The sequence below is a fragment of the Prionailurus viverrinus genome, chromosome E1, assembly GCF_022837055.1.
Source record: "Prionailurus viverrinus isolate Anna chromosome E1, UM_Priviv_1.0, whole genome shotgun sequence".
Classification (NCBI taxonomy): domain Eukaryota; kingdom Metazoa; phylum Chordata; class Mammalia; order Carnivora; family Felidae; genus Prionailurus; species Prionailurus viverrinus.
Window position 1 is genome coordinate 34832480 of NC_062574.1, and position 12751 is coordinate 34845230.

General features: G+C 60.6%; 1 protein-coding gene across 2 annotated transcripts; it reads right to left on the reverse strand.

The window, feature by feature from the left end:
* Window positions 1-1234: 1234 nt before the first annotated feature.
* EPN3 (epsin 3) lies at window positions 1235-12017 on the reverse strand. 2 transcript variants are annotated; one of them, XM_047832662.1, is made up of 10 exons: window positions 11750-12017; window positions 8127-8803; window positions 6823-6941; window positions 6098-6178; window positions 5735-5860; window positions 4708-4795; window positions 3980-4249; window positions 3684-3800; window positions 3324-3554; window positions 1235-3122 (listed from the first exon to the last, which is right to left on the reverse strand). In XM_047832662.1, exons 2-10 carry the CDS (start codon window positions 8662-8664, stop codon window positions 2788-2790), a joined length of 1905 nt encoding a protein of 634 aa, XP_047688618.1. In that variant the 5' UTR covers window positions 8665-8803; window positions 11750-12017; the 3' UTR covers window positions 1235-2787. The 2 variants fall into 2 exon arrangements, with proteins under 2 accessions (XP_047688618.1, XP_047688619.1); XM_047832663.1 differs by lacking the exon at window positions 11750-12017 and adding an exon at window positions 10209-10756.
* Window positions 12018-12751: the final 734 nt, after the last annotated feature.

Below are 12751 nucleotides of genomic sequence, written 5' to 3' on the forward strand. Positions count from 1 at the left end.
AGGGAGGACCTTCATGGTCGGACTCTGGAAAAGCCAACCAAGATGGGACTGAAAAAAGCCTACTGGTTTCAGCATCATGGCGGCCATTGGGTGGGCTTAGCATAGAGTGTTCCAGTGAGGCGGGGCTGACGGCAGAAGCCGACTGAAGTGGGTTAGGAGGACAGGAAAGAAGGGACATGGGGGGCACCTGGGTGGCTCAGTCACTGGGGCTTCCGACTTTGGCTCAGGTCATGGTCTCAGGGTTCCTGAGTTCAAGCCCCACATTGGCTTGCTGCTATCACCACAGAGCCTGGATCCTCTGTACCCCTCCCCCTTTCTCAGCTAGTGCTCTCTCTCTCTCTCAAAATACAAACATTTAAAAAAAGAAAGGAGACATAGGGAGGTAGTATGGGTGTTTGATATGAAGGGAAAGATGGAAAGACTTTCAAGATGGATGAGGCAGATTATGACAAATATCAAGGGACAGGCTTTGGTTGAGAGAAGGCGATTGATGACATTGAAGGTGGGGTCATGGCAGAGAGGTTGGCAAGCCGGAGGGTATGGTGGATGCCAAGGAATGAGATTAAGATCAGAGAACAGGAAGCCTGCCTTGAGTGGGGAGGAATTTGGGGTGATGACAAGCCCAAAAATGTGACCATGGGTGAGAGGTCAAGGCCATCCTCCTGAATAATAGAGTCACGCGGGGTTAAGCAAGATCTGGATGAGAAGACTGTGAGCCAAGCCTGAAGCCTGGTGAGAATGGGGTGGGGCACAGACCCAGGCAACGAGGAGGCACAGCAGCCCAGTGGCTTGAGGCTCTAAGAAGGAAGGCTCTCATTGGAGGAAAACGGTCCAGAAATAGCTACAGGGAACAAAACTACCAATCTCTTCTTGGTGGCGGTCAAGCAGGACCCCTTGGGAGTCCTGAGGAAAGTCAAGTCCACAGGGAGAGTCAGTTTAGAAGAAGAGGAGGGTGCAGGTAGGGAAGGGGTGACAGGTGGGGCAGTGGCCAAGAACGATGGAGACCTCCCAGGTGTAGGTGCACATGCCAGAAGACAGATGGGGGCTGGACTCGGCACTGCCGGGCAAGACCAGGAATGAGGGGTATGATGGGCTCACTGCTCAGGGTTAGTCTCTGAAGGGGGTAGGCCCCGGGCCAAACGGACACTGACCCGGGAGGAGCCGCCGAGCAAACCTCATAAGGAAGGAATTCTTGTTCCCGTCTGACAAGTAAGGAAACGGAGGCACAGAGTCATAGAGAGGTTAAGTAATTTACTCAAGGTCAGGGAGCATAACCACTTATTACTAAGTGATTACTATTATTATTAAGTGCACATCTTGGAGCAGAGTTCTGAACTCTGGGGGTCTGACTCCTAGTAGGTGCTCTTGTCCATCCCGCCTGTAACAGTCACAGCAGAACTCCCTCTCTCCCTCTAAAAAAAACACCAAAACCTGAACCAAAACCCGGCAGCTCCTTTCCCTGCATCCCCCTTCCACTTAAGAAAGACAGCAGCATCCTGTTCCCTGCCCCTCCCCACCCCCCAATTTTCTTCTGGCCTATAGAAGGCCATCTTCCCTCAGTAGCAGGCTCCTTGTAGGGCCAGACTCTGAGCACTGAGGACAAATCAGCAGTTGGGAGAGCATTGAGCGGAAAAGGAGTAGGGGTGACCAAGGTGGCCCCAGGATGAGGTACCAGGCCCTGCCCCTCCCTTTGGTTTCTCAGACCCCACGGAAGCCCCCGGGAGGGGTCAGGCTCTCTCAGCATAGCTGAGATTGAATTTCTTGCCCTGGTGAAGAGGGGGAAGGGTAGAGCTAGATTTAAGGTGACTCAGTAAAGCAAAGGAACATGAGGGCTCCTCTACCCGGCTTGTCTCCCCAGAGTTCTGAGCTCCTGGAGGCTGTGGGCTTAGCAGCCCTTGGATCCCTCCCAGGTGAGCCCACCACTTTGTTCCAGGCTGTTAATATTTGCAGATGAAACCGGGGGCCCAGCCTGGGCGCTCAGGGCTGTGGAGCCAGACAGTCTGAATCGCAGCCCCAGTGTGTGCTAGCTTTGTGACTTTGAGCATGCCACTTAACCTCTCTGAGCCTGTTTCCTCACCTCTAAAGTGACAGCAGGACCGAGGGCTGTACATTCGGTTTAATGCCCTGCTGCCCCCAGTTTGCTATTCTTAATTTGGAGCAAGGGCCCTGCATTTTCATTTTGCACCGGCCCCCACAAATTACGTAGCCAGTCTTGAATGGGAATAGTATTATCTACCTCAGAGGGCTGTTGCAAGGATTAAATTAAATAATCTGTCTAAAGTGCTTACAGCACAGAGTGCACAATGAGCGGGAACAACTGCCTATTGTTCCCTGCCATTAGATCACCCCCAGTGCAGATCTGTGGTAAATGAATGAAATGAGAGAATGAGCGAGAGCCCGGGGAGCATCTGGAAGCGAAGGTGCCGGGGCTGAGGGGGTGGTACAGGAAGTGGGAGCATTTTTGTGCCCCACACGGCGAAGCACTCGTTCCCACGGCAGCCGGTGGTTTGCGCCGTGGTCCTGACCCAGACACCACGCCTCCAAACAGTCCACTCGGTGGGAGCTGAGGACGCGGGCGTGGTCTCAGCCCCCGGCAGTCTTCAGGGTCAAGCTTCCAGAGCAGGGAGAGAGGGTCGGCGGGGGCCACTAGGAGCGTCCAGGCGGGGCTGGGGGCGGAGTCAGCCCTTCCGGCCTTCCCGGGGGCGGGTCCTGGGGTGACAGCCCCGCCCCGCGCCGGGACGGGGCCTCGCGCATGCGCCGGCCAGCCGGGGCAGGGCGGGGCTGCGCTCAGAGGAAGGGGTTGGTGCCGGGTTGCGGGGGCGGCTGGAGCGGCCCCGCGGAGCCCGACGTGGGCAACAGGGGCTGTGGCAGGCTCGCAGGCGGCGGCGTGAAGGCGCCGGCCTGCGGGAAGACGCTGACCGAGGCGGGGAGGGTCACGCCGGCTGGCACGCTGCTGAGCGGGAGAGGCAGGGAGGCGCTGTAGGTCATGGAGCCCAAGGGCGCCCCGACCGGCCCGCCGGCCGCCAAGCCTAGCGCGGGCGACCCGGTGCGCATCTGGTTCAGGGTCGGCCTGGCCTGCTCGCTCCCACCGAACGGGTTGGTGGGGGATGGAGCGCTGAGACCTGCGGAACGAGAGCGGATGGGGAGCTTGGAGTGCGCCGGGGGGACACAGCCCTAAATGGGGTGGCGGGGAGAGGAGGCACGATCTGGGGTCTCAGAAATAGGGAAGAAGAGTAAGATTTTTAGGGCAGGGGCTGAAAGGAGGGATGGAGAGAGCAGGGGCCCCCAGTGTTGAGACGCGGCAGAGACAAGGGGTGTCCTACCTGTCAGAAAAGGGTTTCGCGTCTTTGCAGCCTGGGGCGCCTTGACTAATGAATCAAGGTTGACCAAGGAGGAGGCCGAAGGGCCCAGGAAAGACTCAGGAGTCCGGCATGCTCGGGCCTCCTTACTGGGCTGGGTTAGCGCTTCCTCCAGTACACACAGGTCAAAGGATTCTGGCTCCTTGGTGCCATTTTGCTTGGAACTGGGAATGGGGTCTCCAAACAGGTCCAGCTCTGGAACAGAAATGATTGAGCTCATGGGTAGGGATGGGGAGTGGTCACTCTGGGAAGAAGAGGACAGAGGCCACCTCTGGGCAGGTCCCTCATTCCCCAGAGCTGTATCATCCCCTGCCTCCTGCTTACCCACAGGACTGCCGGGCTTTCCCGAAGGCAGGGCCTGGGCACACTCCGGCCCCTCCTTGGTCTCTGCGGATACTGGAGGGTTGGCAAATGGGTCAAAAGGTGAGGTACCACCTAGAGCTAGCCAAGGAGGAAGAGGAAGATGAGATGGGCTGGCAAAAAGGTCAGACACTGGTCTGACCCCTTTTAGGCAAGCAGCTGTCTTGACACAGACAGGATGTGCTGCCCCTTGGCGCTGGAGGGAGGGGACCCGGAAGTCCTCCCAGCCCCTCACCCACACCCTCTGGCCCTCTACTTACCAGGTGCATTGGAGGTCTCCACTGAGGCTCCCCAAGGGTCAGCCCCAGTGTCGGGGAGTTGGTGATGGGGGGAGTTCTGTGCCCAGAGGTCTGTGGATGGGGGTCTGGCAGGCAGCACTGGGGTCCAGCCCCAGGGCTCTGAGGAGGAGAGCATAGGGGGCAAGTCCCAGGGCTGGCTTCTGGACAGGGCACTTCCCGAGGGGACAGGAGACCAGGGGTCTGCGGAAGGCCCCCAGGAGGAGCCACTGGGCTCTGTGTTCGGCCTGAGACCTAAAACGGAAACAGTACAGACATGACCCCCGGCCCACCTTTACACCCAGCCCAGGGCCCTTCCCAGTTACCCAGACCAAGTTGGGAGGCCAAGGGTCCCATTTCACAGATGGGATGCTGACTCAGGACCACCCAGCAAGCTGGAGCCCATATTCGTCAAGTTCTGCCAGGAACGTGGAGTCCCAGGCATGGGCAGCTCAGGCCACCTGCCCAGTCAAGGGCAGGGACGGGCTGGGCCTTCAGGAAAGCCAAGGTGACCGGGGGAACCGAGAGAACATCTCCGAGTTTTCCATGAGCTGGGCTCTTCAGATGTGCGCTTCCATCCCTCACTACAACCCCATGTCCCAGAGGAAGCTGAGGCTCAGAGGGGTGAGTGTCTTGCCCTCAGCTGGCCCTCCGCTATGGGGAGGGGCTTTCTGGGGCCAGCCTGGAAACCTCTTGCAGCCCTGCATGCCCACCTGGGATGTCCCATGGGTCAGCAGAGCAGCGTGTGGAGGGCGGGGCCGGGGCAGGTACAAAGATGTCTGCCAAGTCCAGAATGGAAGACTGTGGAGGGAGAGAGGCAGCCATGGCTCAGAAGTGGGCGCGACCAGAAGAAGGGCGGTCCTTGGCCTGTCCTCCTCAGCCCAGCTCCTTCTCGCCTTTGTTCACTTCACAAACATCTACTAAGGAGCCCTTGTCTCCGTACAGTGCTTTGCAGTTGATAAAATGTTTCCTCATCCGCTTGGTGCCTGCACAACAACCCTGTGCACTAAGTAGTGCGGGTCGTGGTGTATCCATTTTATAGACGCACCAGCGGAGGCTCAGAGAGGGGAAACGATGTGCAGGGAGCCGCACAGCTGGGGAGAGGCAGAGCTGGGATAAACCCAGGCCTGCCTGACCCCTTCAGTTGTTCTGCTCCCCAGCCCATCAGTGGCAAAAGACAGATTTTATAACAGGTCTGCTTTCCTAAGTTGGAAACCAGCCACAGTGAACACAGGCAGAAAGGGGATAGAGACATCCTAGCTCCGTGCACAGCTTTGGAGGGTGGCCTTGTTCCCAGAAGCTACCCACTCCCCTATTCTTGGAAAGTATGTATATGAGCCCAAGATATTGTGAGTACCATGTGCCTGAGCCCGCCTCCCCCCGCCCCCAATCTGGATCCACAGTATCACGTAATCCTAGAATACCAGAGATAGAGCTGCCCAACTAAAGGAGGAAACTGAGCCCACAGCAGTGATGTGCCCCAAGTCAAATGACAGCAAATCCAGAACCCAAATCCGGGGGAGGGGATCAGGATTCTTTGTATCCCACTTTGCTGTCAGCCCAGTCACCAGCCCATGTGGTCTGGGCCCGAGGGCTGCTGCACCCCCTCTATCCCTCTTCCCATTGAATAAACACTTAAACGGTGCTTACTACATATGAAGTGCAGTTCTGAAGTCTACAAATACCGACTCAGCTCATCTCTCAGGCTCAGTCAGCCCGTGCAGCCCAGCCCCTCCCTACCTGGCTGGTTTTCAGCTTCTCCTCCTTTCCCTCTTCTCTCTCTGGCTCTTTGTCTTGCCAACGGCGAACTGCAGCCCCAGCACCATTGGCCACAGGGGAGTCCTCTGCCCGCCAGGACCTCACCTCCTGTGGAAGGCACAGGGGAGTGAGGACAGCACGAGCAGCCCAGGCTGGACTTGAGGGGACCAGGGGAGCTGGAGTCAAGAGGAGTGCAGGGAGAGAGGTTAGGCACAGCGGGACCACTGGGTGCAGTGGGAGGAGCCTGGTTAGTGCCTGTGTAGCACCTGCACCTGCACCAGCACCAGCACCTGCACCAGCACCTGCACCAGCACCTGCACCTGCCCAGGAGGCTCGGCCTGCTACCTTCTCGTGCTCCTGCCGGCTCAGGCGCAGAGCCAGCTGCAGCTGCAGGTCCTCATCCCTGTGGGAGGCTGGGGGGATGGGCTGCAAAGGAGGAAGGAAAGGGGTGAACTCGGCCCAGTGCTCCCACTCCCGGGCGGGAGGGCAACGTAGCCCCGCAGGGGGAAGGGAGGTGGAGAGAGAAGGGCCCACCCTGAGTGGATGTGGGCATCCTGACCCCAAGGCATCAAGATGTGTGTGGCCTTCTCCCTGCCTGGGTCTGCGATGCAGTTTCCAAGATCAAGGAGATTGATCCTTTGCTTCCGGGTCCCCTGAGCGTCCCCAGGCCCTGCTGTGTTGAGGCCCGGCTGCTTCCTGCCCAGTCTGCCTGGATTCGCAGAAAGGATGATGACGGGGGGGGGCTATCCCTGCCCCCCTAAAAGGACAGCAAGCCCACAGCAGGGGTTGTGGGGGCAGCATATCTCTGGGTCTCCCAGGAATGTGTCTATCAGCATACTTGCCTTCCCCGGGGCCGCGGCAGGCCCGTAAGACACATATGTGCCCTCACCCCACTCAGCGTTCGCTGCCCTTTCCAGGCGCAGCCAGAGGGGACCGCAGGCAGGGAGGCAGTCCCTGCCAGGACAGTCCCGGGCACACGGACAGGCCCTGTGCTGTCCAGAGTAGAGGAGCCTAGGAGCCAAGGGTGTGGGGCACCAGTGCCCTCCCCAGGCCACCAGGGGGGCCCTCACCTTCTCAGCCTCCTCGCGGCTCATGGCCAGGGCCAGCTGCAGATGCAACTCCTCTTCTCCTGATGTCTGGGGCCGGGCCTGCTCCAAGTCGGACGTGTAGCGGGGGGATGAGGAGGAGGCTGCAACGACCGTGGACCGTCGGCCATCGTGGCTCCTGTGACCGCGTGCCTCCCCTCCCCTGCCCCTCCCCCCACAACCAGGAAGCTCTAAGGCTCAGGGGGAAACTGAAGAAGGAAACGACTGGCAGCCAGGGCCCCAGGGAGACAGGCAGTGTGCTTGGCACTCTGTGTGAGGCTTCCCATGCCCCCCCCGCCCCAACTAGAGACTCCAGTCCCTCCTTTACAGACGTGCCAATAGCCAGAGGTTGCCTGGCCAGGGTCCTAAGGTAAGACTTGGAGCCAGGTCCACTGACTCCAGCTTCTGCAATCTTCTGGCTGGGGGGGGGGGGGGGGGGGGGGGAGGGGGGGGGCGGGGTGCCCATCCTGCCTGGGGTCAAGTGAGGTGGGAGGGAGAGAGTTCCAGCCAATCAGGGCCACGGCTCTCAAAGCCCTTGGCACACTGTCAAGGGCTTTATGAAAGGAGGACCATCCTGAGTACCCCTCAGATCCCAGAAGCCCACTTCGGGGCAGGGAGGAGAGTCCAGAACTGCTCTGCAGGGGCGCCGGGGTGGCTCAGTCAGTTGAGCGTGTGACTCTTGATTTCGGCTCAGGTCACAATCACGTGGTTCATGGGGTCGAGCCCCATGCTCGGCTCTTCGCTCACAGCATGGAGCCTGCTTGGGATTCTCTTTCTCTGCCCCTCCCCCGCTCACATTTCTCTCCCTCCCTCTCTCTCTCTCTCTCAAAAAAAAAAAACAACAACAACAAAAACTCTGCAGCACCCTGTTTTCAGGAGGGGGTCATGAGGAATGCCACTGACGGAGCACCTTGTGCCCTGTGTCTGGGCACAGGGCCAAGGGCATTCCTGAGCCTGGTCTCATTGATTCTCACATCCAATACCCGAAAGATTTTCCCTGCTTCACAGATGAGGAAGCGGAGACTCAGAGAGGCGGCCGTCTAGACCCCTCCGCTCGAAAGGGGCAGAATGGGGAACGCTGCCGGACTCCAGAAGCCTGAGCTTCTGCGACCACAGCAGCCCCCGGGGCATGGTCCCACTGTCGTCTGCGCTAACTTGCGGGGCACCTGCTGTGCCAGGCGTCCTGCCTTCCTTCCGTGCTCCATTCGTCACCTCCCTGAATGCTCGCGGCATCCCTCTGACCTCGGGCTGCCTCCTGGCCCCCAGCCACAGCCCCGGGGCTCACTCACAGTTGTAGGAGGACGGGGATCCGTGGCGGCGGCCCAGGCCCAGCTGCCCGCTGCCGATGCCCATGCCCTCCAGCGCCATGCGCTCCTTGGTCTTGAGGGCGTGGGTCCGCTCCTGCCGGAGGCGCTCCTCGTCCCTAAGCAAGGCCATCACCTGCTTGACCTTCTCGCGCACGTTGACGCCCTGGTCCTTGCCGTCACGGTCGATGTACTGGAAGTCCTTGAGCGTCTGGATGGTGTAGAGGTTCTCGCGGCACTGGTGGGCCACCCTCTCGGAGCCCGTCTTGAGCAGGTAGTCCAGCAGCGTTAGCGCCTTGTACACGTGCCGCCAGTTCTTGCCGCTGTCGTTGAGCCGCCGCCACAGCATGCCCATGACCTCGGCGAAGGCCACCGTGTTGAAGGTCAGGTCGGCAATCTCCGACATGAGCGAGCTGGGCGGGCCCCACGGGTCATTGCTGGTGGCCTCGCGCACCTTGATCTCGGCCTCCGAGTAGTTGTGCACGATGTTCTTCACCTGGCGCCGCAGCGCTGAGGTCGTCATGGCTGGGGACTTGGAGATGGGCGGCCCCCGCCCCCGCCGGAGGTGGAGGGCCGAGGGCCACCGTCTCGAGGTCACGGTCTCCAGGGATGGGCCGCCGAGCTCTCAGCAGGGCGGCTGCGTCCTTGGGTTCCACATGGGTCTGAGGAAGAGAGGGACTGGAACTCAGGAACTCAGGGGCAGTGGCTCACCCGGACAGCCACTCGGGCCTGGCCACTCGGGCCTGGCCGGGGTCCCCGCTGCCAGGAACAGCCTCTGGCAGGTGCTCATTCTTGTGTTTCTTATCTGACGCATTATTCAGCCAACACTTGCAGCTTTGCGTGCTCTTTGCTCTTTTGCAGTCCCGCTACAAAGACGGGGAGATTATTATTATCTCCATTCACAGATGGGGAAGTGAGGTTCAGAGAAGGAGTGAGTGATTCGGTCGAGTTCACAGAGCTGGTGCGATTGGGAGTGACCCCGGCAGACGCACTCCCCACGTCCTCACCCTTAGCGACAGGCAGGAAAGCGACTGCCAGGAATGCCTGCTTACCTCCCTCCTGTTTAATTACCTCTCCCTCCCGTTTCGGAGGCCAGGATCTCGCTTAGGAGCTATCCCTCCCAGCTCCTCGTTCCCCACTCCTCGCTTCTCAAATCACCAGTTTGTGCAGCTTAATTCATTCGGCACCTGGTTCCCGGGGCCTTCTCTGAGCCCGACGTTGTGCCAGGCACAGAGCACAAGTCCTGGTCCGCACACGTCCAGATGCGGGGCATAGACGATCCAGCCTAACACGGACATGCACAGGAACACCCAAGCTAGGAAAATCAGGGGAGACTTCCCAGTGGAGGTGACAGCCTGAGATCTGAAGGGGAGGGTGAGGAGGAGCAAAGCCACAGGGCGAGGAAGGACAGATGGGAGGGAATGCTTGAGCTGGGGCAGAAGGCCAGAGAGGGACATGGGGCAGGAACGTAAGCTCCCTGAAGGCAAGGCTGGTCTGGGCTCCCCAAACCTGAGGCCCTGGGTGCGTGGTCATCTCCTGATAGCCCAGCGGGGAGGGAATCAGGGTCAGCCCTCTGCCCTCCCCACAGCGTCAGGACCAGGCCATCTGGAGAAAGCAAACCCAGGCTCATGACAGAAAAATGTTCTTCCAGGGTCCTACCAGAAACCAAACCCAGAATCCCCCTGCCACGGCTGTTTTTCTGGTATGCATACACACACACACACACACACACACACACACACACACACACACAGGCTGGACCCACAGAGCCTCCACACCAACCGTGAACCCCCACCCCCACTTATGGAGAGGGCGCCTCTCAGCACCTCTCCGCTCAATCCTGGGGCTCAATCTTGGGACTCGCAGGAGTCAGAAGCTCCCTGTCCTGCCCTCCCCCAGTCTGGGCTTTCCCTCCACCCGGCCCTGCCAACCCTGGGCTCGGTTCAAAGCGGCCAGCAGGCCTTGGCAGGCTTCTTCAGGGCCCAGGTGCCTGGGAGAGCTTGGGCCCGGAGGAGGGGATCCTGTGGGAGACCAGGCGGATGGAGTGCTGACTGAAAGGCTGCCTACCTTCTGTCTGCTGTCTGTCCGTCCAGCCTGGCAGGCCCTTCTGTGGGGATGCCACGGCCAACGCTTGTTTAACTCCTGTCCTCCTCCTCACTAGTGACTCAGACCTATCTTTACCTCCCCAACCGGTGGGCTGGAGGGTGGCAAGAGTCAAGATGAGAAATAATTGTGCCCCACAGCCGGCCCGGAGTGCGCGCCCCTCCCAGTGCTGGCCGCAGAAACCAGCAAAACCAGTCAGGCATCCTGCCTCCACCAGCAGCCCTACTTGAGCCAGGCTGCCGAGCCCTCCAGCCCAGCCTGGGGGAGTGGGAGGGGCCCTCAGTGCGGACCCCGTGGCCCTGTCTGGACTTTCCTCCTAGAAGGGGGAACAGAGGAAACTCCTCTGCACATCTCTGCTGGAGCTGGGGGAAGAGAGGGATCAGAAACTCCAGGGAGGTGCCTGGACCTCCCTCCCCTGAAGTTAAAAGGGACAGGTTGGGGGGGGAGGGAGGGGGGGAAGAGGGGGCAGGGTGAGGCCCAGGGAGCACGGAAGGGAGGGAGGAGGAAAGGAAGGATCGCGGGAGGGAGCCGCTGGGAGCTCTGCCAGCCGTGTTACAAGCAAAGGGTTTTATCGAACACAATATGCCCAGAAATAAAAGGGAGTGAAACAGAAACCCGGCAGCCAGTGGCGGCAGCGGCAGGCCCGGGAGGCCGGGTATGGAATTACTGCAGTGACCTTGAGCCAGACCCTGTCAGGTGGAGGGAAGGACACTGAGAAGGCAGAGCCTGAGAGGCTAATTCAGGGATGGGGTGGAGGGTGGGGGGCAGAGCGGGGAGGGGAAGGCTGGAGGAGGAGGCGGGGCACGGAGCACAAGTATCTGCTCTCTCCTTTATATAAGGTGCCCAGGAGAACTTGGGGGGGGGGGCGGCTCCTTTTTTCGGGACTAAGGGAATCCTCAGGGCTGAGGAAGTCGATGGCCATCCCCCGAGTGGGGATTCAGGGAGAAGGAAGGAGCCTAGATATGTCGAGTCACGTGCGAGAGTTTGTCCAAAGTGTGTGTGCGCCCCACCAGCCCACAGTCCCTCCCATCCTCTGCTAAGGTGCTCCGGCCCCTGCCCTGCATCAGGTCAGCGGCTGCTAAGGGGTGGGGGGTGGGAAGGGAGTGGCGGTGCCCTAACTCTTGCCCCCGGAGGGACAGGAGCGAGCTAGAGCTCTAAGCTGGAGTCAGCCCTGAGGTGGCTGTGTCCTGGGGCCCCGAATGGGGTAGGGGCTGCCCTGAGGCTAGAGGTGCCACAGAGGCCGAGGGGGAGGGGTGGGCAAAGGAGAACGGGAGTCTGTGGCGGGAATGCCACCGGAGATGTTAGTCCCAGGGTGGGGAGCCGATCCTTGAGTCCTGCTTCCCGGGGGCTGCAGGGAGGGGAGGAGGGAGCGGCAGCGGGCAGAAAGCCTCCAGGATCCGCTAGAGCCCTGCCCTCCTCACCCCTCTCCGTGGGACCCGAGAGGGAGGCTAAGCCCCGAGCCTTCCATGAGAGGCACCACCGCCTCCACGGAGGCACCAGCTTACCTCCGGTGCAGGCTCCCTTGGCCCCAGCCCCGGGACCACGAGCAGCCTCTGCAGTGACCTTCCGACCTGCGCGGCAGGGGGACAGCACAGCCTCGGGAGCGTCCCCAGAGCCATCCACCAAGGACCCCGGTCCTGGAGATGCCCACCCTCTCCCAGGAGGCGCAGACCCCTTGGAAGGGTGGAGGCAGGGTCCCCAGGAGGGGCTGCAGCCCTGCCTCTTGCCCGTTGGTCTTTTAGCCGCCCAGCCGGCAGGCAGGCAGCACTCGGAGGAAAGTTGCCCAGCTGGCCGGGCAGGTCTGCCTCAGCAGTAACAGGACACAGGAGGAAGCGCAGGGTTGTTAACCCCTTCCTGCTGGCTGGGCAGGCGGCACGGGCAGAGGGGGGAGGCCTGCCTGCTGGCTGTCCCCAGGACGTGCACATCCAGAGCCAGGGCTGGTAGCCCACTCCCACCCTGCAGTGAGTTAACCCTTCCCCTGCCTCAACAGGAAATAGGGTGGGGAGGGCTCCAACACCCACCACACCCCTCCCCCATCCCCCCGGAGCCAGGAAGACCATTCCCAGGTCATTTGGCGGAGTCTTGTTTTCTGTGGGCTCCAGCTGGCCCCCTCAGCCACCCCGAGAGGGGCACGCAGGCTCCAGGCACAGCCTCTCTGAGGAACGGAGTGACCTGATCTTTCCAGAACTCCTCCCGCTCTCCACTGGAGGATGCTGAGGCCCACGAGGTCCTTATCAGAAGCACCGCATTCGAAACCAAGCCGGCAGGAGGCTATGGCCACTGCCCCGTGTCCCACCCACACCCCTGCTCCACCGGCACTTAAAGCAATGAGCCCAGCATTAGCACAGTTGTTCTTTGAACTCTGGGAGCCGGGACCCGGAGCCCACTCGCACGGGAGGCCTGGCCCAGAATTGAGGATTTCGGACAGACAACCCCGTTCGGGTATGGAGTCTGAGCGGACAGCGCTTGTCTTTCCAGGGGCTACCTCTTGTCCACTTTGCACTGCT